The following is a 26,870-nucleotide window of genomic DNA, read 5'->3' on the forward strand; positions in this document are numbered from 1 at the left end:
TGGGGGAGGGGAGGGAGGAGGGAGGGGGAGGGGAGGGATCCGGTCCGACCGGAGCAGGCCCGGCCTCTCTGGCGCTTCTCCCAGCTGCAGCGGCTCCTACAGCTGCTGCTGCTACTGCTGCGGCTCCGCCTCCCGCTCGCGGGCGGGGGCGCGCACGCGCGTTTCCGGCCTCCTCGGCTCTCGCGCTGTCTCCGGCTCTCGCGCGCGCTCATCCCTCTCCCTCTCTCCCTGTCTGGGCCACCCCCGCCCCCGGCGCCGGGGCTGTTGCGCCGGCCGGGGCGTTGCGCACGGCGTAGGCGTCGGCATTGTGTTAAACTCCGCGGGACTTGGGGCGAGCGCGCGCGCGCACGCGGGACTGAGGGAAGCGGCGAGCGTGCAATGCGGCCGGAGTGCGTCGCCCCTCCCTCCCCCTCAGCCCCTCGGGGACGGGGACGGGGACAGGGGCGGGGCCGGCGAGACCGGAGGGGGCCAGAGGGCCCCGGCGCCGCGCCCCCGGCCCCGCCCCGGGGCGGGTGGGGCGAGGTGGCTGTAGCGCGCGCTCAGGCGGGCGGGGGACGCGTCGGCCTCTGCGGCGCCGCCCTTGTCGCCCGCTCGCTGCGGCTGCAAGCCGGGCCCCAGTCCCGGGTGCTGAGCGCGTTGAGCCGGCGGTCTCCAGCTTCCGCCCGACGCGCCATCTGCGCCTGCGATACAGCCCGGTTTGGCCCTGAGCGCGCTGTGATTTCCGTTGCTTATCCTCGGGGCGTGGGACCCGCGCGGCCCTCACGCCCTGAGCGGACTCCAAGGCGGGGAGGCTGCTTCCCGGGGCCGGCGTCGTTTTCTCGGTGTAGCGAAACCCTTAAACCGTTCTTGTTTAAACAAAGCCGCAAGAGAGGACTGTTTAGCCAGAAGCTGCAAAGGAAGCTGGGTTTTGCCGCTTTTCGCTGGTAGTAAAAGAGGCAATAAAGAAGCGAGGGTAGCAGAGCAGGCGAGTGCCTGGGTGGGGAGAAGCTGCAGCTACGCCTTTTACTGCAGGAACTTCCACCCGAATACGTGAACTCCTAATTATGCCTTGGGGATATAACCCGGCTCTCGCTCCCCGCCTCCCCCAGCTGCATTGTTCATTAGCTCTTTCATCATACAATGGGCCCACTGAGTTTGTGAGCCTTGATTCTATTCATTTTATCAGGGTATTGTTTTAGTAAAATAAAGCATAATGAAGGTCAGAATTATCAGAACTCCAGGGGGGCTCTGGGTTTACTTAAATGCGCTGCCCTGTCCTTGCTAATGTAAATCATCTATGCCAACCCCGTTGGAGCGCCAGGGCGAGTTGTACACAGCAGCAGCGTTTTAGTGTGGGAGTATCCTGAACGTTCAATAGAGAATTGGGACTGTGCCATTTTAATTCTCATTTGACTGATTTATCACAAACCAAAATTATAAATTGGTAAGGTAAATTCCACTGCATTCTGAATGATCTTGGTGTGTATCCAGGATGTTTTGAAACTGTTAAAAGGTCATTTTTTTCTTTTTTCTTTTTAATAAGAGACAGGGGTCTCGCTATGTTGCCCAAGACGGTCTTGAACTCCTGGGCTCAAGTGATCCTCCCGCCTCGGCCTCCCAAAGTGCTGGGATTACAGGGGTGAGCCACCGCTCCTGGACAAGAAGGCAGTTTTTAAAGGCATAGTAATTTACCACTAATAGGACATCCTTTTAAACTGGGCATTTCTTATTTAATAAACTTGTGGTTTATTTGCTAAACAAAGAATTGTCCAGTTATTGAAGCCATCGTAAGTACAAGAAGTGATATGCCGGTGCCACTGATAGTCAACAGTGGAGGAGCAGTCTACACTACAGTGGAGTGTAGTCTACACCCCTAAAACTTTTGCCCTACAGTCCAAGTGCATATTTGCCAGTTTTAAAGCTTCTCTTCAAAAGGGATGTAAATACGTTGATGCTCAGCAACCTCTACCACTAGCAGCAGAGAATAAACACTAATCATGTTTTAAGTTATAGAATAAAAGCTGCCACGGTGACACCTGCTTTTTTATCTTAAACTTCAATATCAACTTTTCAGTAACCTCCAAAATCTGCACTTTTATAAGATAATATAAAATAATAGAAAAATGTGTTCATGGCTAGGCAAAGTGGCTCACGCCTACAATCCCAGCACTTTGGGAGGCCAAGGCTGGAGGATTGCTTGAAGCCAAGAGTTCAAGACCAACCTGGGTAACATGGACCCCACATCTCTATTAGAAAAGAAAATGTATTCACCCCAACTCCATAAAGAGATCTACCTTGTAATCCTGTGATTTCAAGTACCCACAGCGTGCCCATGAGTAAGTGGATGTGCTTTCCCCAATTTGAGACTTACAAAATAGAGAAGGAAATATCTAAAGCTCATCTGTAGCATCGGCCTGGGATCAGCAGCTTTAGAGGTGGGGACTGTCCTGCCAGCTCTTACTGTTTCTTGGTGCTTCATCCCTAGCCCCACTCACCTTTCCCTGTAGGAACTTGGAAAAGCTGGGCAAGTCCCGTGGCACCAGCCTGCACAGGAAAGGTAGATTGAAAGAACTGGTTTGCTGGTAATTTTTTTTACCATACAATACCAAATGCATCTGGGAAAGGTCATTTATCATCGCTTTTCCTATTTTCTTATGCTCTTTGGCTCTCCAAACATGACTCTGAAAACCTAAAAGGGAACTGAACGTTTTTATTTCCCTGAAGAAAAAAAAAAGTAAACATTCTAAGCATTAGACCAAGAATATTTATAAAACGTTCTTTATGCTCAAGTAGGTTATAATTTGTGCTAGCAAATTAAACTATTAAATAATTAAAATATTACTTCGAATTGATAGTAAATAAGATTCAGTATTTTTACAATGCTGATAGAGCCATTAAGATACGGAATCAGTAGCCACAGAACCCTTACGAGGAGTTGGCAGCCCAAGATATGTAGATCCATTTTAGAAGCCAACTTGGAGGCTCATATTTATGCTTGAACTCATAACCCCCAGTTCACATGCTTGAGGTATGCATCACATGCCTTTGAGTGTCACTTTAAGAAAGTTCAGTATTCAAAGATAGGAATTTGAAGAACACTTTTATGTATCTGCCTAAGTACTTAGGGAAACTACTTTTTTACTTTTGTAAGAGATTTTAGTGTACTGTTCTCTTAAACAGGGTGCACTCGCTAAGTTCTGCACCAAGCAGGGTAAGCGTCAGAATCCTCTGGAATGATTTCAAAGTGTGCATGTTCTCCTGCACCGAGAGAGTCATTTAGGTTCTCTGAGTCCCCAAAGTGATTCTGAATGGCGCTTGTCTAAGTGTGGTCTGCAGATCCTTTTGAAGCCCCAGGATCCTTTCAGGATTCAATGAAGTCAAAACTATTGTCATAGTAATACTAAGTTGTTATGGCCTTTTCCACTGTGTTGACAAAATGTCTTCTCAGTGTTGACACTGAGAAGATCTGCTTAATTCAGTGAGCAGCTATTTTCCAAATGACCAACGGATGATGTCAAAAATCATTAGTGGGTAAATGATCCGTTGAAAGTGGATAGACCAATGAATATTACTATAATAGAGTAGGAAAAGTTAATTCAGTTATGTAGTTTTATATTACACAACCAACCTTTTTTTTGAGGCGGAGTCTGGCTGTCGCCCAGGCTGGAGTGCAGTGGCGCGATCTCGGCTCACTGCAGGCTCCGCCCCCCGGGGTTCACGCCATTCTCCTGCCTCAACCTCCCGAGTAGCTGGGACTACAGGCGCCCGCCACCTCGCCTGGCTAATTTTTTGTATTTTTAGTAGAGACGGGGTTTCACCGTGTTAGCCAGGATGGTCTCAATCTCCTGACCTCGTGATCCGCCCGCCTTGGCCTCCCAAAGTGCTGGGATTACAGGCGTGAGCCACCGCGCCCGGCCTACACAACCAACTTTTAAGAAAGTAGACTTGTCAAGTGTTGGTATAATATAAAAGAAGACTACCCACAATTACCTGAAAAGGCTATTCAAGTACTTCTCCTTTTTCCAACTACATAGGTGGGTGAGGCTGGATTTTCTTCACTACTCAACCAAAACAGAGTTAATTGAGGAGTAAATGCAAAATCCGGTTGTCTTCTGTTAAAGAGAATTGCAGAAATATAAAAAGACACCACTTTGTTGTTTTAGAAAATACAATTATTTTTTCATAAAAATGTTCTGTACTTTAACATGTAATGGGCTTATTGTTGTTTTTAATTGAATTAAATATTTCTAAAATGTCTCCATTTTAATTTCTAATATGGTAATTATCAGTAGTTAAAATCCATATAAACATATAATTGATGTTCTTAATAATTTTTAAGACCATTAAGAGATCCCAACACCAAAAAGTTTGAGAAGCTCTGCTCTAAAATATTGAAATATATTATTAAGACTTTGAGTTAAACACATTTGAAACTCACCTGTGTTATGTACCCTGAACTACACATTTAGGTGATTATATTTTCTTCAGATTAATTTTACTAATCATTTTGCGGTATATAAAAATCAAAGGCACTTTGGGAGGCCGAGGCGGGCGAATCACGAGGTCAGGAGATCGAGACCACAGTGAAACCCCGTCTCTACTAAAAATACAAAAAATTAGCCGGGCGCGGTGACGGGCGCCTGTAGTCCCAGCTACTCGGAGAGGCTAAGACAGGAGAATGGCGTGAACCCAGGAGGCGGAGCTTGCAGTGAGCCGAGATCGCGCCACTGCACTCCAGCCTGGGTGACAAAGCGAGACTCCGTCTCAAAAAAAAAAAAAAAAACAAAGGCAATCTCCACTCTGGTGGATTATTAGAAGGAGATTAGTTTTTTGTTGTTGTTGTTTAGATACAGGGTCTCACTCTTTCATCCAGGCTAGAATGCAGTGGCATGACCACAGCTCACAGCAGCCTCAGCCTCCCTGGCTCAAGCAATCCTCCCACCTCAGCCTTCTGGTAGCTGGGACCATGGGCACATGCCACCACATTCAGCTAATTTTCTTTTTATAGAGACAGGGTCTCGTCATGTTGCGCAGGCTAGTCTCCGGGGCTCAAGTGATCTGCCCACCTTGGCCTCCCAAAGTGCTGAGATTACAGGGGTGAGCCACTGTCCCAAGCCCAGATTAATTTTTTAATTTTGCTGTGTGTAATCATTTGTAAGTTTCCTTCAGGTTGATTGTAGCATAATGCCTTTAGAATTACTACTTTAATATGAACTCTTTATTAGCCATAAATCTCTGATCTACTTCTGTTTGACACCTAAGATGTCCCTGAATTGCCTCCTTATGACCCCAACTTACATTTGGAAACTAAAAACTAATTTAAGTGTAAACATAGGGAAAATATAATTGAAAACAGGAGTATTTTACAAACGCAGTGCTTTTTAATATGAAAATAAGTGCTGTTAGTTTATGCTTCTCTCTTTTCTAATTACTATGGAAGAAGGTTGACTACGGAAATGTTAAGAAAAAAATGCCAATCCATTATCACAACTAAATAAGATGCATTTTCTACCTTCAAAATACAGTTTTAAAATATATTAAAATTCAAATGACCAGCCTCCTTCAGGTTTACTTCATGGGCCCTCCAATATTAATTATTAATAATAGTAATTGAAAAATTAGCTTTTCATCCTGGTAAGTGGTCTAAACTACTTGAAAGAATCAATCTTACTTGTGGGTAATGCTTCTACTGCTACTGATTGTCCTTTGCATTACAATATTCATTTATGCTTCACTTAAATAAAATCAAGGACTTCAGAGGACCCTTTTAGTGCCCTTGAAATGGGTAGTGTAAGTGGTGTTTAGTGTCTTAGAACAGCTATTGTCTTTAAAAACTGAATCAACAATTTCCAAAAGCTGTTTTGGTCTCCTATTCTTACACTGAAAATGAAGGAGGAACTTAGGTTGTCAAAATACAACATAATTGTATGTGCCCCATTCTTCTGCACCTCCAAAAGGATGAGTGAGTTGCTTACGGATCAACCCACATGTGCTCTGTGATGGAAACTGAAAGCAAGTGACAGCTAGGTGATCAATGTCCCATTATCAAGTAGGAAACAGTGGTGACAGTGAAAACTAAAGCATTAAATAATCTGAAAGGTCATTTGTATTTGGCTCTAGGAAGTGTTTTTTATTTTTTCAACATGAGTATGTCTTATAGTCTCTGAATTTACTTAAGAAAAGTAAAAGCTTTGTACACATACATATACAGAAAGAAGGCATTCCATGAAAACCCGTTTATAGGCACTGCCTCCTCTCTCCAGTGCTGCTTTTCTTCAGTTCCTCTCAGCTCACTATTCTAATTTAGAAAAGACAAATGACTTGTTTTTTATTTAGTTGGGTTTTTTTTTAAGTTCATTTACAGTGTTAAATGGTTGGGGATTTTACACAGGTCTTCAGTTTCATGTCTTGATTGTCGGCCCTTTGTGACTGGGATCAGTAAGAACTTTTAGGAATGCTCTGTAGAGCAAGGTAGTAGAGTGGAGACAGCATGAACTGTATGCCCAGAAGACCAGAGTTCAATCCTGACTCTTATTTGTTGATAATTTTAACCTCTCTCAACTACAGTGTAGTGATTTAAGGACATGGTTTTTCTGAAGACTCAGACAAACCACAGTCAGGACTTCCAAGCTCCAGACCAGTGTAACCAACATATACTCTGCATCTCCACTTGGTTATCTCAAAAGTATCTCAAACCCAACATGTATGAACCTAACCTCTTGCTCTTCTCACCAAACTGGGTATTTGCCCTGTGTTCCCTCCTGTTGGAGGGCACCAAGATCTATGCAGTTATACAAATAAGAAGTCTAGGAAATCATCTTGGACACTTTGATCTGCTCCATTCTCCATCTCACTCGCCAACCAGGTCTGTGGATTTTTTTACCTTCTAAATATCTTTTGAATCCTGTCAATTTCCTCCGTCTTTCTCAGTACCACCTGGGTCCATCATCTGTTTTGTAGACCACTAGCAGTTGTCTCCTCTAGACCACTTTCCAGCAGGTCTTCACCTGCCCGCTTGTTACCCCCTCCTCCCCAGCTTGATTAGTTCTGCAATCTCTACAATGTAGAGATCTTATCAAGTCATCCTTCTTAAAATCCCCTTGGGTGGCTTCCCATTGCTTTTAAGATATGGACCAAAATCCTTAACATGGCGCCTGTCTCCATCCTCGTTATTCTCTGGCTCTTTACCCTTCAGGGTTATTGTGAATTATAAAGCACTATTCAGAAATTAATTATTAGCATGAAGAAACACAAGGTAGTATTTTTAAATGGAAAAATTATTCCAAAACAGCAGGTGTTAAATTGATGAGAATTTTTTAGGTCAATCTAGGATAACTAGAAATTCAACTTCTACCGCCAGTCACCCAGCTGGTAAGAGGCTGAGCCTTGACTGGAACTCAGCACTCATCTCCTCCCGGAGCATCTGCTTATTAATTTACTTAACAAATACTAAACACTAGGCCATATGCAAGGCACTGGGATAAAACAGTAAATGAGGAGGAAGATTTGTTGCCAGCTTTCCAGAAGCATCAGGCAATGTGTATAAACTGGCTCGTTCACAGATGCACCAGGGCAAGGAGAGCATGAGGGGCAGGGGCAGGGGCAGGGGCAGGGGTAGGCGTATATGTGTGTGTGTGTGTCTGCCTGTCTGTCTGTCTCATGGTCAGTTCCTATGAAAGCAGCATATTGAAAATCCTGGAGCAGAGGTTCTAAGCCTGTGTGCAGATGGGACCCCTCTCCCCTAACCCTTTAGAGTTCAGGCTGCCAAGCTGCCCAGCCTCGAGAGTGAAGCCTTTGAGCACTAAGTATTGTATGCTGTCAAGAGCCAAATCATCACCAGGGTGTTCAGGACCTTCTGGGAGACGAAACTGTCATTCCTTAGCTTAGCTTAGCTTATCCAGAAGTCCCAAAGTGAGTGAAATAACATCATTTTGTCTCCATTATCAATATATTCAAATAAAACAGAATTTTTAATAATGCTTGTTTTTCAAAACAAGCTGGACCCTTGATGATCCATTCGTAGAGCTCACCAAACTGACAATTGCATATAATTAGCTGGGCAAGATGACATGTACTTCTAGTCCCAGCTACTCAGGAGGCTGAGGCAGGAGGATCACTTGAACCCAGGAGTTCAAGACCAGCCTGAGCAACATAGCAAGATCCCATATAAAAAATTAGATACAGGCCTGGTGCAGTGGCTCACGCCTGTAATCCCAGCACTTTGGGAGGCCGAGGTGGGTGGATCACGAAGTCAGGAGTTCAAGACCAGCCTGGCCAACATGGTGAAACCCTGTCTCTACTAAAAATACAAAAATTAGCCAGGTGTGGTGGTGGGCGCCTATAATCCCAGCTACTCGAAAGACTGAGGCAGAGAATTGCTTGAACCCAGGAGGCGGAGGTTGAAGTGAGCTGAGATCACACCACTGCACTCCAGCCTGGGCAGCAGAGTGAGACAATCTAAAAAAAAAAAAAAATTAGATATAACTTAATGTATTAAAGTAACATTTTATGTTGTAATTTGTTTGCATTCGAAAAATATTTTTTCAGGGCAAGGTGCAGTGGCTCACGCCTGTAGTCCCAGCACTTTGGGAGGCCGAGGTGGGTGGATCACCTGAGGTCAGGAATTCGAGACCAACCTGGCCAACATGGTGAAACCCCGTCTCTACTAAAAGTACAAAAATTAGCTGGGCACGGTGGCAGGAGCCTGTAATCCCAGCTACCTGGGAAGCTGAGGCAGGAGAATCGCTGGGGGAAGTGGGTAGGTGGAGGTTGCACTGAGCCGAGATTGCGCGCCATTTCACTCCAGCCTGGGCAACAAGAGCAAAACTCTGTCTCAAAAAAAAAAGGCCGGGTGCAGTGGCTCATGCCTGTAATCCCAGCACTTTGGGAGGCCGAGGCGGGTGGATCATCTGAGGTCGGGAGTTCGAAACCAGCCTAACCAACATGGAGAAACCCCCTCTCTACTAAAAATACAAAATTAGCCAGGTGTGGTGGCGCATGCCTGTCATCCCAGCTACTCTAGAGGCTGAGGCAGGAGAATTGCTTGAACCCGGAGGTGGAGGTTGTGGTGAGCCAAGATTGCACCATTGCATTCCAGCCTGGGCAACAAGAGCAAAACTCCATCTACAAAAAGAAAAGGAAAAAAACTATTTTTTCATACATAGTCATATACCCATAATAAGATTTTAGTGAATGAAAGACCACATATACAACAATGGTCCCATAAGATTATAATACCATATTTTTACGTAAGTTTTTTGTGTTTAGCTGTTTAGATACACAAATACTTACCATTGTGTTATAATTGCCTACAGTACAGTAACATGCTGTCCAGGTTTGTAGCCTAGGAGCAGTAGATTACCATATAGCCTAGGCCTGTGTAATAGGCTATACCAACTAGGTTTGTGGAAGTACCTTTATGATGTTCGCACAATAACAAAATTGCCTGACGATGCATTTCTCAGAACGTGTCTCTGTTGTTAAGCAAGGTATGACTGCATTGAATATAGTGCCACCTGTCCTTCCTCTGGGAGGATAATACTGATACTGTGTCATTTCTGTGTATGTGTAAGAGCCTACCAGGTTTGTGAATGTTTCGTGTCTTTGCTGGCAAAATAAAGAGGGGGCAACACTCTGTTGGACCCTAGTTTAGAGGTTTGTAGTTTTTAGTAGGTCTGTGAAATCAGAAAGCCTGGAAAGCATTAGTTTAGGTTAGCACCAGAGTATGGGATGCAGAGTAAGCAACTATTAGATGGTGCAGGACCCTGGAAGAGGTGCAGCGGCACTGGGATTTTATCCTAGTGGCAGTAAGGAACCACAGAAGGATTTTATTTATTTATTTATTTATTTATTTATTTATTTATTTTTATTTATTTTTATTTTTTTTAGATGGAGTCTCACTGTGTCACCCAGGCTAGAGTGCAGTGGCATGATCTTGGCTCACTGCAACCTCCACTTCCCAGGTTTAAGTGATTCTCCTCTCTCAGCTTCTCGAGTAGCTGGGATTACAGGCACTCGCCACCATGCCAGGCTAATTTTTGTATTTTTAGTAGAGATGGGGTTTCACCATGTTGGCCAGGCTGGCCTCAAACTCCTGACCTCAGGTGATCTGCCCGCCTCAGCCTCCTAAAGTGCTGGGATTACAGGCATGAGCCACTGTGCCCGGCCCACAGGAGGATTTTAAGCAGGTGCCATCAGGTTTGCCCTTTCGAAAGATCATTCTGGCTATTGTGTGGTGGATGCATGAAGGAGGCCAGAACTGGAGATGGAGAGATGAGTGGGGAGGTTAGGCCAAAGGTGTGGCAGGAGGGTAGAGTTTCAATTGATGGCAACTGGGGGCTGATGTGAGGAGTAAGAGAATGGAGGCCTGAGGATGAATTGAGATTTCTGGTTTGGCCAGAGGGTGGAAGAAGGGCCCTGCACTGAGCCAGGGAATACAGAGGGAGCAGATTTGTGTACCTGGTTTTTATTGTCCTTTGGGGTAAATGGCAGTGAGAGGACAGGGAGGAATTGAGTTGAGTTTTACCTAAATCAAGTTTAAGGTTCCTGGGGGACAGCCAAGGAGAAGTGAAAGAGATCACCAAAGAGAGGCTACAGAATGAGGAGTGGGCTGGGGACCAGGCGCAGAGGAGACCAGCAAGTGGAACCCCTGGATGGGGATTAAAATAGAGAACAGCCTGTGGTGAGTCGAAAACCAGAGAGCAGCAGCCTGAAAACCAGAGACCAAAGATTTATCAGAGCGGGAGGAAGAGTACAAAATGCTGCCAAGAGGCTGAGTAAGCCACTGAGTCCCTGAGGCTGGGGAACATGGTTCTTGGTGACCTTGGTGAGCAGAGCCGGGAGGGAGCTGGCCTGGAGGTGGGAAGAGCAGACAGCCATTCCCACAAAAGAGGGGCGGCCTCAGCCAAGCCATCCACGAGGATGCCAGGGCCCTAGCTGGCGTATTTTGGGCCAGTTAAGCCTCATGGAAATGAGTATGAAGGGAGGCCATGATGAGAAAAGAGGAAAGAAAGATTTAGGAAAAGCCAGTACTGTCGCTGGGCAGGGGCCAGGGTGGAGCCCATAGTACCTTCTCCACCCTTTTGCCCCATTTCCTCAGGCAGCTCACATATGGAACACTCTAGGGGTTTTGGTTTTGGTTTTCTTTTTGAGAAAGGTTTTTTGGTCTCCAAAATAAGATTTTTTTCAAGTTGATCTGTGTGAATTTTCCCCCTTGTGAATTTTGAACATGCAACTTGTTCTGTTTTTCTGCTTTTTCGCTTTTTTCATTTCTCTGAGTCATGCACATGTATTCTTCCCTCTGTATTTGAATACTTATGTTCAGTGTGTTTCCTGATCTAGGGGATGTTCCTAAATTGACATTCTAAAATAACTAGTAGACTCTCTTAAATTCCTAAATTGAGATTCTAAAATAACTGGTAAACTCCCTTAAAAAATATTGAGCGTTTCTATCATGACTTCATTCTTATGGTCTGAATAGAATGCTTATGTTAGTCTGGAAAGAGAGGGAGCCATATAGTTTGCTGTATCGAAGGACATAATATATACCCATTCATGTAAAAACCAAAACCTCAAAATCCTATAAAATATTGACAAATTTGATGGCATTAAAACATAAAATTGTATTTGTCAAAATCTCTATAAACAAATGCAAAGACAGAAAATTATTAGAACATATGTGACACAGGGCCTATTTTCCTTATATACAAAGAGTTTTATAGATTTCTTTTCTCTTTCTTTCTTTTTTTTAAAGACAGGCTAGAGTGCACGCTAACACAGCTCACTGCAGCCTCAGCCCTCTGGACTCAAGTGATCCTCTCACTTCAGCTTCCAGAGTAGCTGGGACCACAGGTGTGTGCCACCATCCCTGGGTATTTTTTAAATTTTTCATAAAGATGGGGGGGGGGTCTCTCCATGTTGCCCAGGCTGGTCTTGAACTCCTGAGCTTAAGCAGTCCTCCCACCTTGGCCTCCCCAAGTGCTAGGATTAGAGGCATAAGCCACCACACCTGGCCTGCTTTTATTAAATTGGTAAGAAAAAGACAATCGAATAGGAAAATGGGCAGAGCTCATGAAAAGATACTAAAGGAAATACAAATGGTCAATAAATATAAAAATAAGCTTTACTTCATCATTAAAGGCATACAAAGTAAAAAAGCCATATTGGCAAAGAATACCAAGTATTAACTAGAGTATGGAGAAAAGAGTTACGGTAGAGGTGGATAGAAAAATCTCACATTTTGTGTGTCCATAATATTTGAATCTTTTATAATAAGTATATGTACTTAAAAGCAGCAAATAATAATATTAATTTAAAACAAACACACACACTTTCAGGTAGGACATTCCAACTAACCAAGTGAATCCCAGTTTAAAGCCTACTTATTGAAGGTACTGGTTCTATAAGCTTGAGCAAGCCACCTACCCTCTCTAACCCTATTTCCTCGTTTATAAATGTGGGCAGCAATACTTCAAATATCTCAAATAAGTTGATGTGAAGTTAAATTAATAGCATATGTAAATTATGGCCAATAGTAGCACTCCATAAGAAACAATTCTCATCATTATCATCAAGGGATAAATAGTAATGTTTTCCTGTACTTGAAGCTACTGTTGATGAGTGTGACACCTGAAGCTGTGGGACCTCAAGCTGCCTAAATATGATCAGCATGATCAGAGTCAGAGGATGTGGCAGGGAGCGTATCACAGTTGGGTCTCAGAGGATACTTTTTAAATGAGAAAAGTAGGTTAGTAAAATGGAAAAGGAAGTATTCTGGCACTTTACAGAGAATAACCTTGAAGACAAGCTTCTAAGTTATGTCTTGGTGGAGGTCAGGTTAGAGTGATGTTTCTCTGTAATCCAGGTTGCTTTTGCAACCCAGCAGTTCTCTGGCTTTCATCATGAACCCCATGCCTTTTCTGTGCCTCTCCTTCCTAACCTGAGTGCTTTCACCTTCTCTGACATACACAGAAAGTAGTGGGGAAACTGATCCATACCATCTGTTTGCATGAGACAACAGTCTAGGTCTTTATACCCAAATGATTTGCAAAATTGGATGACTCTTCTATCTCGTGCTTAGATACGACTCATGATAGAAAATATGAAATTTGACATTCTGGATTCTTGATTTGTGACCTGATCAGTCTCTTAAAGTATTATTCCATTACATTTGTCTATTTTAGGGCATATTTGTTAATTTCTGAATCTGCCTGAACATCCGTAGAGCAGGAAGGGAGAGTAGGGAGTCCAGCATCTGCTGATTAAGAATTGCTGTGGATGGCTGATGTGAAGATAGTGTGTTATCTTGATTGTTTGATTACAGATCAAATGCCTTGTTCTACTTTATTCCCCCTTCTCACTACTGCATTTGACTAGTCTAAAAATAAATAAATAAATAAATAATTTTTAAAATTGCTGTGAGTCTGCTTTGATTTTTTTAAAGCTTATTGATAGTGCATTCTTAACTCTGAAGTTAAGCATACTCACTTTTTAAAAATTTAGTCAATTAATATGTAGTAGGCTTTTAAAAATTTAACTTGGCCGGGCACGGTGGCTCACATCTGTAATCCCAGCACTTTGGGAGGCCAAGGTGGGCGGATCACGAGGTCAGGAGATCAAGACTATCCTGGCTAACAACACGGTGAAACCCCATCTCTACTAAAAAATACAAAAAATTAGCTGGGCGTGGTGGCGGGCGCTTGTAGTCCCAACTACTCGGGAGGCTGAGACAGGAGAATCACTTGAACCCGGGAGGCGGAGGTGTCAGTGTGCCGAGATCACGCCACTGCACTCCAGCCTGGGCAATAGAGTGAGACTTGATCTCAAAAAAAAAAAAAAAAAAAAATTAGCCGGACATGGTGGCGGGCACCTGTAATCCCAGCTACTTAGGAGGCTGAGGCAGGAGAATCGCTTGAACCCGGGAGGCAGAGGTTGCAGTGAGTTGAGATGGTGCCATTGCACTCCAGCCTGGGCAACAAGAGCGAAACTCTGTCTCAAAAAAAAAAAAATTGAACTTTATTTTGAGATCATTACAGAGTCATATGGCTGCAAGAAATAATAGAGATCCCATATACCCTTTACCCAGTTTCCCCTAATGGAAACATCTTGCAAAACTATAGTATAGTATCACAGCCGGGATTTTGACATGCAGAACATTCCCATCACCACAAGGATCCCTCATGTTGCCCTTCCATAGCCATGCCCACCCACTACCCCACACTCCCCCACCACTAATCTGTTCTCCATTTCCATAATTTTCACACATATTGTATCAGTGTAATCATACTGTATATAATATTTTGGGATTGGCTTTTTTCGCTAAGTGTAATTCACCCAAGTTGTTGTATGTTATCAGTAGGTCATTTCTTCCTATGGCTGAGTAGTTTTCCTCTGTGTGGGCATACTATAGTGTGTTTATTTAGTCATTGAAGGACATCTGAGTTGTTTCTAGTTTTTGATTATTAGGAATTAAGCTGCTATGGACATTCCTGTACAGGTTTTTGTATGAACATAAGTTTTCATTCCTCTGGGATAAACGTCCAGGAGTGCAGTTGCTGGGTCATGTGGTAGTTGCATTTTTAGTTTTTTAAGAAACTGCTAACTCGTTTCCAGAGTGGCTGTACCATTTTACATTCCTACCAGCAGCATATGAATTATCCGGCTTCTCCACACTCTTGCCACCATGTGTTGTGACTGTTTCTTATTTTAGCCATTCTAATAGGTGCACAGTGATACTGTGGTTTTAATTTGCTTTTCCCTAGTGGCTAGTGGTTTCGAACATCTTTTCATGTGTTTATTTGCCTTGTCATCTGTATATCCTCTTTGGTGAAGTGTCTCTTCAAGTCTATTACATATTTTGTGATTTGATTTTTTTTTTACTGTTGAGTTTTGAAAGTTCTTTATATATTCCAGTTACTAATCCTTTGTCAAAGGACTAGTTTGCAAAAGTTTTCGAATATTGACTACTAGTCTTTGAGCTTGTGTTTTCATCCTCTCAATAAGGTCTTTCAGAGAGCAAAAGTTTTTAATTTTGATGAAATCCAGTTTATCAAGTTCTCATTTTATGGATTCTGCTTTTGATGTCAAGTGTAAAAACTCTTTGACTAGCCCTAGATTTTAGATTTTCTTACATGTTTTTTCCAAAAGTTTTATAGTTTTGTGTTTTACATTTAAGTTTGTTATCCATTTTGAGTTGATTTTTATATAAAATATGAGACTTAAGTGTCAAGTTCTTTTTCTTTTTTATTTTTTGCCTGTGGAAGTCCAGTAGATCGTGCACCATTTGTTGAAAAGCTTATTCTTCCTCCACTGAATTACTTTTGTGCCTTTGTCAGTAATCAATTGTGCATATTTATGTGTGTCTACTTCTGGGTTCACAGTTTTGTTCTATTGATTCACTTGTCTGTCCCTCTGCCAATATCACACAGTCTTGAATACTATAGCAATATACTACATCTTGAAATTGGGTAGACTGGTTTCTCTCACTTTATGGTTCTTTTTTCAAAATTATTTTAGGCCAGGTGGGTGGATCACCTGAGGTCGGGAGTTCAAGGCCAGCCTAGCCAACATGGTGAAACCCCATCTCTACTAAAAACACAAAAAAACTTAGCCAGGCTTGGTGGTGCGTGCCTATAATCCCAGCTACCCCAGGGAGGCTGAGGCAAGATAATTGATTGAACCCAGGAGGTGGAGGTTGCAGTGAGCTGAGATTGTGCCACTGCACTGCTACCTGCAACAAGAGTGACTCTGTCTAAATATATATATATATATATATATATAATTTTAGCTATTCTATTTCCTTTGCCTTTACATGTACATTTTAGAATAATTTAGTCTATATCTACAAAAAAATGTTGCTGGGATTTTTATAGGAATTGCGTCAAACCTGTATGTCAGTTTGGGAAAATTGGTATCTTTACCCATGTTGAGTCTTCCTATCCATAATCATAGTATATCTGTTTGTTTATTTAGATCTTTTATTTCTTTCACCAGTGTTTTATAGTTTTCAACATTGAAGTCCTGCACGTTTTGTTAGATTTACACCCATGTATTTCATTTTTTGAATGATTTTAAATGGTATTATCTTTTTAATTCAGTCCACATGTTCATTGCTAGTATATAGAATTACAGCTGATTTTTTTTGTATGTTTATGACTTGCCAAACTCATTTATTAGTTCTACAAGGTTTTTTTTGTTTTGTTTTGTTTTTTTGAGATGGAGTCTTGCTCTGTCACCCAGGCTGGAGTGCAGTGGTGCGATCTCGGCTCACCACAAGCTCCGCCTCCTGGGTTCACGCCATTCTCCTGCGTCAGCCTCCCGAGTAGCTGGGACTACAGGTGCCCACCGCCACGCCCAGCTAATTTTTTGTTTTTTGTTTTTTGTTTTTTTTTTTTAAAGTAGAGACGGGGTTTCACCGTGTTGGCCAGGATGGTCTCGATCTCCTGACCTCGTGATCCGCCCACCTCCCAAAGTGCTGGGATTACAGGCGTGAGCCACCAAGTCTGGCCCTTTTTTTTTTTTTTTTTTTTAAATAGATGCCTTGGGACTTTCTGTGTTACAATCGTGTCATCTGCAAATAGTGCAATTTTATTTTTTTTTCTATATGCCTTTTATTTCCTGTCTTGCTTTGTTGCATGAGCTAGAACTTCCAGTGCTATGTTGAATATCGAGAGGGGACATCTTTGCCTTGTTCCCAATCTTATGGAGAAGGCATTCACCCTTTCTTACCATTAAGTATAATGTTAAATATAATGTTGCTCTGTGTGTAATGGGCTTTTATATATGCTCTTTGTGGAAAAGGAGCAGACTAGTGATTTGATGAACCAGGCAATGTCAGGCAGCCTCTCTATTATAAATAGACTCAGGCCAGCGGGGTTTGCTAGGGTCAAGTGTGAATAATGAAAATCACAGAATTTGGAATCAATACATTCACATTTAAATTCTGATCCTCCCAACTTTTGGCTAGAAGGCCTGGGGCAAATTACTTACACTTCTCAAGACCCGTTTCCTCCCTTCACAAGGAAGGAAGCAGAGCCCCAACCCCACTTCCTCCATAAGTGCTAAGGGTCAGGGGTGATGGGGCTGTTACATCAGCAGCAGGAGCACGCAGCAGGAGCTGGACTATTGGCCCTCAGACGTACTGATTCTCACCCTGCCCTGCTGGGACCCTGCCCCAGACCTTAATTTATCTATCTCTGTGGAAGAATTTACTAACTCTGATGCATCATTAGAATTTCCATTTGGAATCTTAAACTAAAAGACTCCATTTGCATTTGGAATTTTAAACTAAAAGACTCAATGGTCCAAGATATTTGCTGTCTGTCTCCAGGACTTGATGCTTAAAGGCAGACCACCTGAGTTCATTTCCTGGCCTCTCCATTACCATCTGTGTGAGCTTGGGCAAATCACATAACTCCCTAATTTACTTTAAATGGCATCATTTGTTTTTTGTTGTTTTTTTTTTAAAGGCATAATGACATAACTACTTCAGAGGACTGTTAGGAAGACTAAATGAGTTAATCTGTGTAACGTTTTTAGCAGTGCCTGACACGTTAGCTATGATGACATGTTAGCTATGATCATGACTGTTGGTGACTATAAAGGACACATTCTTATTTGTGAATCACCTTCTTAAAAATAAAATTGTTTGCTTTGCAGATTTTTTAAAAAATGGATTTGGCCAACCATGGACTTATTCTACTGCAACAGTTAAACGCTCAGCGAGAGTTTGGTTTCCTGTGTGACTGCACGGTTGCAATCGGCGATGTATACTTCAAGGCACACAAATCAGTTCTTGCTTCATTCTCCAATTACTTTAAGATGTTGTTTGTCCATCAGACCAGGTAACTAAAGTGGTTGCTAATAACCTAATGACTGTAGACTTCTTAACCTCCATGTCCCTGGCCCTCATCAAGACCATGGGTCTCTCTACCTCTCCTAGCTCCTAGGTGACCTGCTCCCTTGTGGCCTCACTTGCCCCCACTACCCTTCTTGTTACAGGTGCTTTCAGTAGCACTTGAGAATCACTGGACCTGCCAGCTCTACACAGCCCTTCCACCTCCAGATGCCCTCGCTGGGTGTCACCTGCATGGTCAGGATCTGCAAGATCAGGTCCATTATAAAGCCAGCCACTCAACCTCAGCGAACCCTTCCAGCAGTAATCTTTCCTGGACTCATTATCTAAGCCCTATCTCTCATTCCTCCAGCCCCAGTCCCCTGAGTATTCCCCTGACTTTCAGCATTTATTCTTGTCCCCTCCTCTAACAAGAAGCTTGAGGACGTGAATTTCTCTAGTTTCCCTCTTTTCTGTCTTAAAACATCTCTATCTTTGCTCAGTTTCTTTCTTCTCATCTCTCCTGTCTTGAGAAAAGGGCCTCTCAGTGTCTCTGGAAAATGATCTCCCTCCCCTCATGCTGTGAGTCCCCACTCCTCTATTTTTATTCTGTTCTTTTTATTTTATCTGTTTTCATACACCCCCCACCCTGCCCCCAGCCCATGTGGGATCAGCACGTCCTCAACACTGCTGTCTGCCTGAGTTACGGTGCTGCTTCTCCTTCACTTTACTATGAAAGCCCTTAAAAGGGTAATCGAGGTCCTTGCCTGCACTCTCCTCATCCCACACTCTTCCTATCGGTGTGCGCTGTGGTTTCCTCCCCTCCTTCACTCTGCTGCAGTCTTTTCTCAAAGGTCACCCCTCATCAAAACCACTGCCCTTCTCTCAGCCTTCTAGCATCCTGTCCTCCAGCATCTGCTGTTGTTTGCTTCCTTCTTAAGTGGTTGTCATCTGCATTTTTATAGCTGAATATCTCTTGTTTTTCTGCCCTCTAAACCTGGGCCTTTGCTAAATTTTGTCTTTTGCACTCTTCCTATGGGTGTGTGTCTTTTTCCTAGATCTTGCCTCTGCTGGAAACTTCAATTTATAGCTCTGGCCTTGACTGTTGTGTCTCCAGAACTCTATTCCCAAGGCCTTAGGCTGTGTGCTGGGCATTTAGAGTTGAGTATCTCCTTTTGTGTCTTTGAGGATGTACTGAATTAGGCCTTCTCCGAAGTTCCTCCTGCCTATTTTCTTATCTTCAAGTATCCCAAGATTAACTCAGTCCCCAAATCATGTTTTCTTCAAATTACCTTTCACATTTGTCACTTCTTTTCCTTTCTCACTTCCATTACCTCATCACTCATTCTCCACATTACTATTGGATTCGTATTTCCAAACACTGCTTTGACTATAGTGTTTGATGAGAAACCTACTATACTGGGTTGTTCATTGGATCAGAAACCTCGGGGATGCCCAGTGCATATTAAAATAACACGCAGGCTCCTTATTCTGTCATCCAAGGCCCCACAGGCTGGGAGCCCAACCTCCTTCTAGCCTCATCTGCGACTGGGCCCTCTGGGACACCCCACCCTCTCATCTTCACCTTAACCAGACCTACTTTTGTGGCTTCAGCTCACCTGGACCGCATTTAGCTGGTATCCTGCCCACTCCCTGAGTCCCAGCTCATGCAACACCTCTTGTATGACCCCTCCCGGTCAAGTGAAACAAAACAAACGACAGTGACCACGTCCTCGCTCATGGCTCATAACACTTTAATTGTGCTCCTTTATAAGAGTGCATATGTGTACAAGAGTGCAAATGTGCACCTTTCCCCTATGTTGTTATGTGTGTACTTACCCCCTTCTTCACTTGTAAGTTTCTTGAGGGCAGGGACTGGGTTTTACAAATCTTTGCCAACACCACCCAGTATGACTGAAGTATTTGCACACAATAGAATAGCCACTTGATCAATGTCTGGAGGAGCAGATGGGACAACTGCAGAATAACCCAGGAGGGGTGGCTCATCTGGCAATACTAAGGATGCTCCCTTTAACTCCAGTGTGTCAGAGACTTAAGGCCTAGTAGGGGTTTTGTACTGGGCAGTCTCAACACGGTGAATTCAATGGTATTGAAAAGGAGGCAATTTTAATCTTGAGGAGTGCAAGAATACTACGTAATGAGTTTTAATTCGATGCAAGAAACCTACCTTTAAGTATAGGGCAGTAAATAAATGGCTTTCTAATAAGGAGGTGTGATATTTGTGTAATACAACAATGTAAAGCAACAGTGTGTATTACTGCACCAGAGGTGACACATGCCTAGTGGCCAGCTTTGTCCGCCTCCTAGTGCAGAATTCAAGCTCCTCGAGGCAAGGCAAACTCAGGGTGAAGGCCAGGGGCGTACTTTTCAACCAGCACCTCCTCTGTGGGGCACGACACACTGCCGCCCGACTACTCAGACATAGACTGAGAATACGGTCAATTTTTTCAAGTTTGGCTCCAAGGGAGATTTCTGGCTGTAGTTACCACGAGATGTCCCTGTCTTATGTCTGCTACTCCGAGTGGTATGCTTAAATCACAGACGACTACAGACTTTCAGCTATCAAAAATAAAACCACTGAGGGAGAGGCCTTTCTAAGTGCAACCTTCTGACAATGCTAATGTTATTCAAAAATCCTTCCTTTTAAAGTTGTTTAAGCCTATCATTTCTTTTAAAATTCTAGTGAAGGAATAATTGAAAATAGAAATTACTATGGAAGTTTATACCAAAGGGCTTATAGCTGTAGTAAAACTATATTCATCTTTTTCCTACATAAAAGTATGTCAGCCAGCCTGGCCAACATGGTGAAACCCCATCTCTACTAAAAATAGAAAAATTAGCCGGGCATCGTGGCGTGCACCTGTAATCCCAGCTACTCGGGAGACTGAGGCAGGAGAACTGCTTGAACCCGGGAGGCAGAGGTTGCAGTAAGCCGAGATCATGCCACTGCACTCCAGCCTGGGCAACAAGAGTGAAACTCCATTTCAAAACAAAAAAAAATGTTATGTCAAATATATCTGGAAACTACTTAGATGTAAGTATATTGTAGAGAACTATGTCCTTTGCAAAGGACTGGGAAAAGACTGAAGTCTGGCGCATAGTGAGCTGAGTGATTGACAGAGGTCAAGCTGCCTGGAAATAAAAGTAGTCAGGGATGGAGATGGCTGAAATGTGCATTAAGGAACTTTGAAAAATTCTACCTGTTTTTTGTTTGTTTCTTTGTTTTGAGACAGAGTCTCACTCTTGTCGCCCAGGCTGGAGTGCAATCCCAGTAGCTGGGATTACAGCTGCATGCCACCACACCTGGCTAATTTTTGTGTTTTTAGTAGAGACAGGGTTTTGCCATGTTGGCCAGGCTGGTCTTGAACACCTGACCTCAGATGATCCACCCACCTCGGCCTCCCAAAGTGCTGGGATTATAGGCATGAGCCACCGCGCCCGGCCTCCACCTGTTTTTTAAGTGTATGTGTGCACATGTGCTTCTGCTTCTAAAAAAAAAAATTTTTTTTAAGGCTGCGTGCAGTGGTTCACGCCTGTAATCCCAACGCTGTAATCCCAAGGCTGAGGCAGGAGGATTTCTTGAGCCCAGGAGTTCAGGACCAACCTGGGCAAGATGGTGAGGCCCTGTCTCTATAAAAGTTTAAAAATTAGCTGGGTGTAGTGGCATGTGCCTATAGTCTGAGCTACTTAGGAGGCTGAGGCTGCAGTCAGCTATGATCGTGCCACTGCATTCCAGCCTGGGCCTACAGAGCAAGACCCCCTCTCTTAAAAAAAAATTGTTTTTAATCAACATAAATTGATGTTTTGAGACCTCCTTGGGCCCTTGCATCCCTGGCTGTAAACCCCAGGGACTCGCCGCTTTCTTTTCCCTGGCCCCTTGGAGTCCTCCCTCCAGGCCTGCATAAAGTGTGGGCCAAGGTGTCCCCAGCTGTGTCCTTTTTTTGCCATCTGAGACTGTACACAGTTCTTTCAAATTTGAGAGGCTTACTGTTGAGTCACCATTCATAAGTGATAGACAAGACAGCCTATCCAACAATGAATGAGAAAAGAATTACAAAATTTACACCAAAGTCAGCCAGGTGCAGTGGCTCACTCCTGTAATCCTAGCACTTTGGGAGGCCGAGACGGGCAGATCACTTGAGGTCAGGAGTTCAAGACCAAGCCTGGCCAACACAGTGAAACCCTGTCTCTACTAAAAAAATACAAAAATTAGCTGGGCCTGGTCGTGGGCACCTATAATCCCAGCTACTTGGGAGGCTAAGCAGAAGAATCACTTGAACCTGGGAGGCAGAGATTGCAGTGAGCCAAAACCATGCCACTGCACTCCAGCCTGGGCAGCAGAGCAAGACTTCGTCTCAAAATTAAAAAGAAGAAAAAAGAAAAATGACCAGGCGCGGTAGCTTACGCCTGTAATCCCATCACTTTGGGAGGCCAAGGTGGGCGGATCACCTGAGAGGTCAGGAGTTCGAGACCAGCCTGGCCAACATGGCAAAACCCTATCCCTACTAAATACACAAAAACTAGCCGGGACTGGTGGCACGCGCCTGTAATCCCAGCTACTTGGGAGGCTGAGGAAGGAGAGTCTCTTGGACCCGGGGATGGAGGGTGCAGTGAGCTGAGATTGTGCCACTGCACTCCAGCCTGGCGACAGAGTGAGGACTCTGTCTCAAAACAAAACAAAAAACACCAAAGTTGCTGGGCGCGGTGGCTCACGCCTGTAATCCCAGCACTTTGGGAGGCCGAGGCAGGCAGATCACGAGGTCAGCAGATCGAGACCATCCTGGCTAACACGATGAAACTCCGTCTCTACTAAAAATACAAAAAGAAATTAGCCGGGCGTGGTGGCGGGCACCTGTAGTCCCAACTATTCTGGAGGCTGAGGCAGGAGAATGGTGTGAACCTGGGAGGCGGAGCTTGCAGTGAGCCAAGATCGCACCACTGCACTCCAGCCTGGGTGACAGAGCAAGACTCCATCTCAAAAAAAGAGAAGAAAAGAAAAGAAAATATTTGTTAATCAAATGAGCATGATTGCTAAAAGGGCCAAAGAAAGTTACAATACAAAAAGTAGTATAATAAAAGAAAATTATAAATTCTAAAAGCATTCAAGGAAGCTGTCTTTGAATTTGAAATGCATTGTCTATAGAATATCCACTCAGTGGAACGTAATATATACCTTGTGATAATGTGGATATAGATCTCACTGATTTCTAATGATGCTTTAGAATTTGTTACTACTGATGGTCTGGGAAGAGTTCTTGGGAACCTCTTCATTATTGCTGCTTGATCAGGGATGATGTTTCTGAAATGATAAAAGGAGTAGAATCTAAAGTTATAAAATTGATAGCATCATCAACTGCTTTAGGTGCCTTAGATAAATCACTTAACTTTTTGGGACCTCAGTTTCCATATCTGTCAAATGGGACTAAATAAATCCACTTTATCTACCATACAGGATTGTTTTGATTCTCTAAAGGATCTTGCTGTGGTGGCTTTGGAATTAGACAAACATTGTTTCAAATACCAGCTTCACCACTTACCAACTACATGATATTGAACAGGTTATTAACCCCTCCAATCCTCAATCCTTTCCTATAAAATGAGAATGAATGACAATCAAGTGAGAAGGAATCCCTGTAAATCCCAGGAGCAGTGCTGATGTTGATGGTGGCATTTGATAAGGAACTCCTGGAGTTCTATATAAAAATAGAATACCTAATATTTAATTTAACTTGGCCAGGTGCGGTGGCTCACTCCTGTAATCCCAGCACTTTGGGAGTCCAAGGAGGTCTCATCACTTGAGGTCAGGAATTGGAGACCACCGTGGCCAACGTGGTGAATCCCCGTCTCTATTAAAAATACAAAAATTAACTGGGCGTGGTAGTAGGCGCCTGTAATCCCAGCTACTCGGGAGGCTGAGGCAGGAGAATCACTTGAACCTGGGAGGCGGAGCTTGCAGTGAGCCGAGATTGCGCCATTGCATTCCAGCCAGGGTGACAGAGTGAGACTCCATCTCAAAAAAAAAAAAAAAAAATTAGCTTACTAGGAGAAAAACTGCTCTAAGAGTCTGTGGATTAAGATATCACATTTCTTTAACGTGAACTTCGTCTCTTGATTATTTCATCCCATTTTCATGAAACTTACTAAAAATCAAGGATAGGAAGTGTTCTTGTTTCCTTTGTTTTTAAGCGTTCATTTTTTTCTCAGGCTCTATGTTAACACCTAGACTGGCATTTACTCATGTATTTTTTTACTTGTTTCTTTCAGTGAGTGTGTCCGCTTGAAACCAACTGATATACAGCCCGACATCTTCAGCTATCTCTTACACTTGATGTACACTGGGAAGATGGCGCCTCAGCTCATCGACCCGGTTCGATTAGAACAGGGCATCAAGTTTCTGCACGCCTACCCGCTCATCCAGGAAGCCAGCCTCGCCAGCCAGGGAGCCTTTTCTCACCCTGACCAAGTTTTCCCACTGGCTTCTTCATTGTATGGCATTCAGATTGCAGATCATCAGTTGAGACAAGCCACCAAGATTGCTTCAGCACCTGAAAAACTCGGGCGAGATCCACGGCCACAGACCTCCAGGATAAGCCAGGAGCAGGTTCCTGAGGCCTCACAGCTCTCCCAGCTGACTTCAAATCTGGCCCAGGTGAATCGGACAAATATGACTCCCTCAGACCCCCTGCAGACCTCGCTGTCTCCAGAACTTGTTTCCACTCCTGTTCCTCCCCCTCCTCCCGGGGAGGAGACCAATCTGGAAGCATCTTCCTCCGATGAGCAGCCTGCGTCCCTCACAATAGCCCATGTCAAGCCGAGCATCATGAAGAGGAATGGGAGCTTTCCAAAGTACTATGCCTGCCACCTGTGTGGACGGCGCTTCACTCTCCGGAGCAGCTTACGTGAGCACCTCCAGATCCACACAGGAGTACCTTTCACATCTAGCCAACAGGGAGAAAGTCGTGTCCCCCTGACTCTCTGTAGCAATGCAGCTGACCTCGGGAAAGATGCCATGGAAGTGCCTGAAGCCGGGATGATAAGTGACAGTGAGCTGCAGCACATCTCCGATTCTCCCATCATCGATGGGCAGCAGCAGTCGGAAACCCCACCCCCCTCAGACATTGCTGACATTGACAACCTGGAGCAGGCCGACCAGGAGAGGGAGGTGAAGAGGCGGAAGTACGAGTGCACAATATGTGGACGCAAATTTATCCAGAAAAGCCACTGGAGGGAACACATGTACATACACACCGGGAAGCCTTTCAAGTGCAGCACTTGTGACAAAAGCTTTTGCAGGGCCAACCAGGCTGCCCGCCACGTGTGCCTCAACCAGAGTATCGACACTTACACCATGGTGGACAAACAGACTCTGGAACTCTGCACATTTGAGGAAGGGAGTCAGATGGACAACATGCTGGTGCAAACGAACAAACCCTACAAATGCAACTTGTGTGACAAAACATTCTCCACTCCCAATGAGGTTGTTAAACATTCATGCCAAAACCAGAACTCGGACGTCTTTGCCCTAGACGAAGGGCGACCCATTCTCCTGGGCAGTGGGGACTCAGAAGTAACGGAGCCTGACCACCCAGTGTTAGCTTCCATCAAAAAGGAACAGGAAACCGTCTTACTAGACTGAATGTCACTTATCTTTTTAAAAAACTCTCATTTTTACAAAGACCATTTTCCCTCCCTTCCCTGAATTCAGAACTGTAGTTCTCCATGGCATGATACAAACAGGTCCTTGTTCTCTTCTCCTCTTCCCCTTTTCCACATCCCAGCCCCACCTCTGTAAAGGCTTTGTGCATTATAAACCTGGAATGTATCGACTTTCATTCAGGGGATATTGGAAAGATAATGGTCATTATAAACTCAAATTTTGAGAGGTTTTAGATTATTTAAAAGCATACTTGGAACTAATGAAGGGTATATAATAAAACAACTGGAATCCAATTTGGTAAGCTAAAATTATGACTTTCCCTGGGTAAAATGTCTTCTCAGAAAAACAATGTCAGAAAATACAGCGTGCTTCTTAGAGATACGGCTGGGCTCTGTACTATGCAAAATCTAGAAGGTGTGGGGAAACTTTAAACCCAAGAAAACGTTCTTAGTATTCATCCTCCAGGTGTCTTAATTCAGAATACATCCTTTAAGATTATGTCCACTTAAGAAAAATCATCAGTTAAGAAATCTACTTTAACAAAACAAAGAGGAGAAAAAGTAATAATGTGATGGCAATCTTAATTTTTGGGTACAACATGACAAGCTGTGAGTTTGTGTGTTTGTAAGAGAAAAATGTGTGGGTACTTGCTATAAACAGGTGAATTAATGCACATCCTTATCTCATTGCTGGCTTCTTTCCAAGTTGAGCAACAACAAAATGCTGTATTTGAGTTTCTGACAAATTTGTTTTAAAAATCAAATTTGAATGTGGTATTCTATAAATTGCCTTTCTGAATAGAACATGACATGCCATTTTCTAGCAGCTGCCAGTAATAATTTGTTTTACACTAACTTTTAAATCAGTGTGTCTACTGCAGGGAAAAGGATATAGGAATATTCATCTTAGAGGGGAATTTGTGACCAGAAGATGTAGTAACTTCAATGACTGAAAAAGTCAATGCTGATAGTTTACTGGCAACATTAATTGAAGCATCAAAAATAAATGGCAAAGAGAAGTCAGGACAAAAAATCTAATTGCTGTTTGGGGAAAAACTTGAGATGTTTATTCTCCAGGTTTTTGGTTGTTGTTTTTTTTTCTTTTTTAATGCCTGAAATTTTCTCCACTGGCCCAAAAGCAGTAAAAATTGTTCATTAATCTTCCGTTAGGCCAATAAAAGAAGGGCCTCACAGGACAAAACAGGAGCCAGAAGTAAGGACTGAAGGAGAAGGGGAGAATAGCTAATAGCTATACTATATGTATATGTTAAAAACTGAATATCCCATCATCCTATTTCATGTATAGTTGAGTTCTCAAATTTGTAAGTTTTTATACATCCTTTCATTGAATAAACGTTTAATTAAATGAGTATATGATGTCATG

General features: G+C 43.5%; 1 protein-coding gene across 1 annotated transcript in view; it reads left to right on the forward strand.

The window, feature by feature from the left end:
- Positions 1-26,856, forward strand: part of LOC116463185 (zinc finger and BTB domain-containing protein 2) — a 32,335-nt gene extending 5,479 nt beyond the window's left edge. The window contains exons 2-3 of the mRNA XM_032146180.2: positions 17,635-17,819; positions 24,095-26,856. Coding sequence (XP_032002071.1) covers positions 17,647-17,819; positions 24,095-25,466 — 1,545 coding nt within the window. The 5' untranslated portion in view covers positions 17,635-17,646 and the 3' untranslated portion in view covers positions 25,467-26,856. The remainder of the gene's footprint in view (positions 1-17,634; positions 17,820-24,094) is intronic.
- The last annotated feature ends 14 nt before the right edge of the window (positions 26,857-26,870 follow it).

The sequence above is a fragment of the Hylobates moloch genome, unplaced genomic scaffold, assembly GCF_009828535.3.
Source record: "Hylobates moloch isolate HMO894 unplaced genomic scaffold, HMol_V3 SCAFFOLD_28, whole genome shotgun sequence".
Lineage (NCBI taxonomy): Eukaryota > Metazoa > Chordata > Mammalia > Primates > Hylobatidae > Hylobates > Hylobates moloch.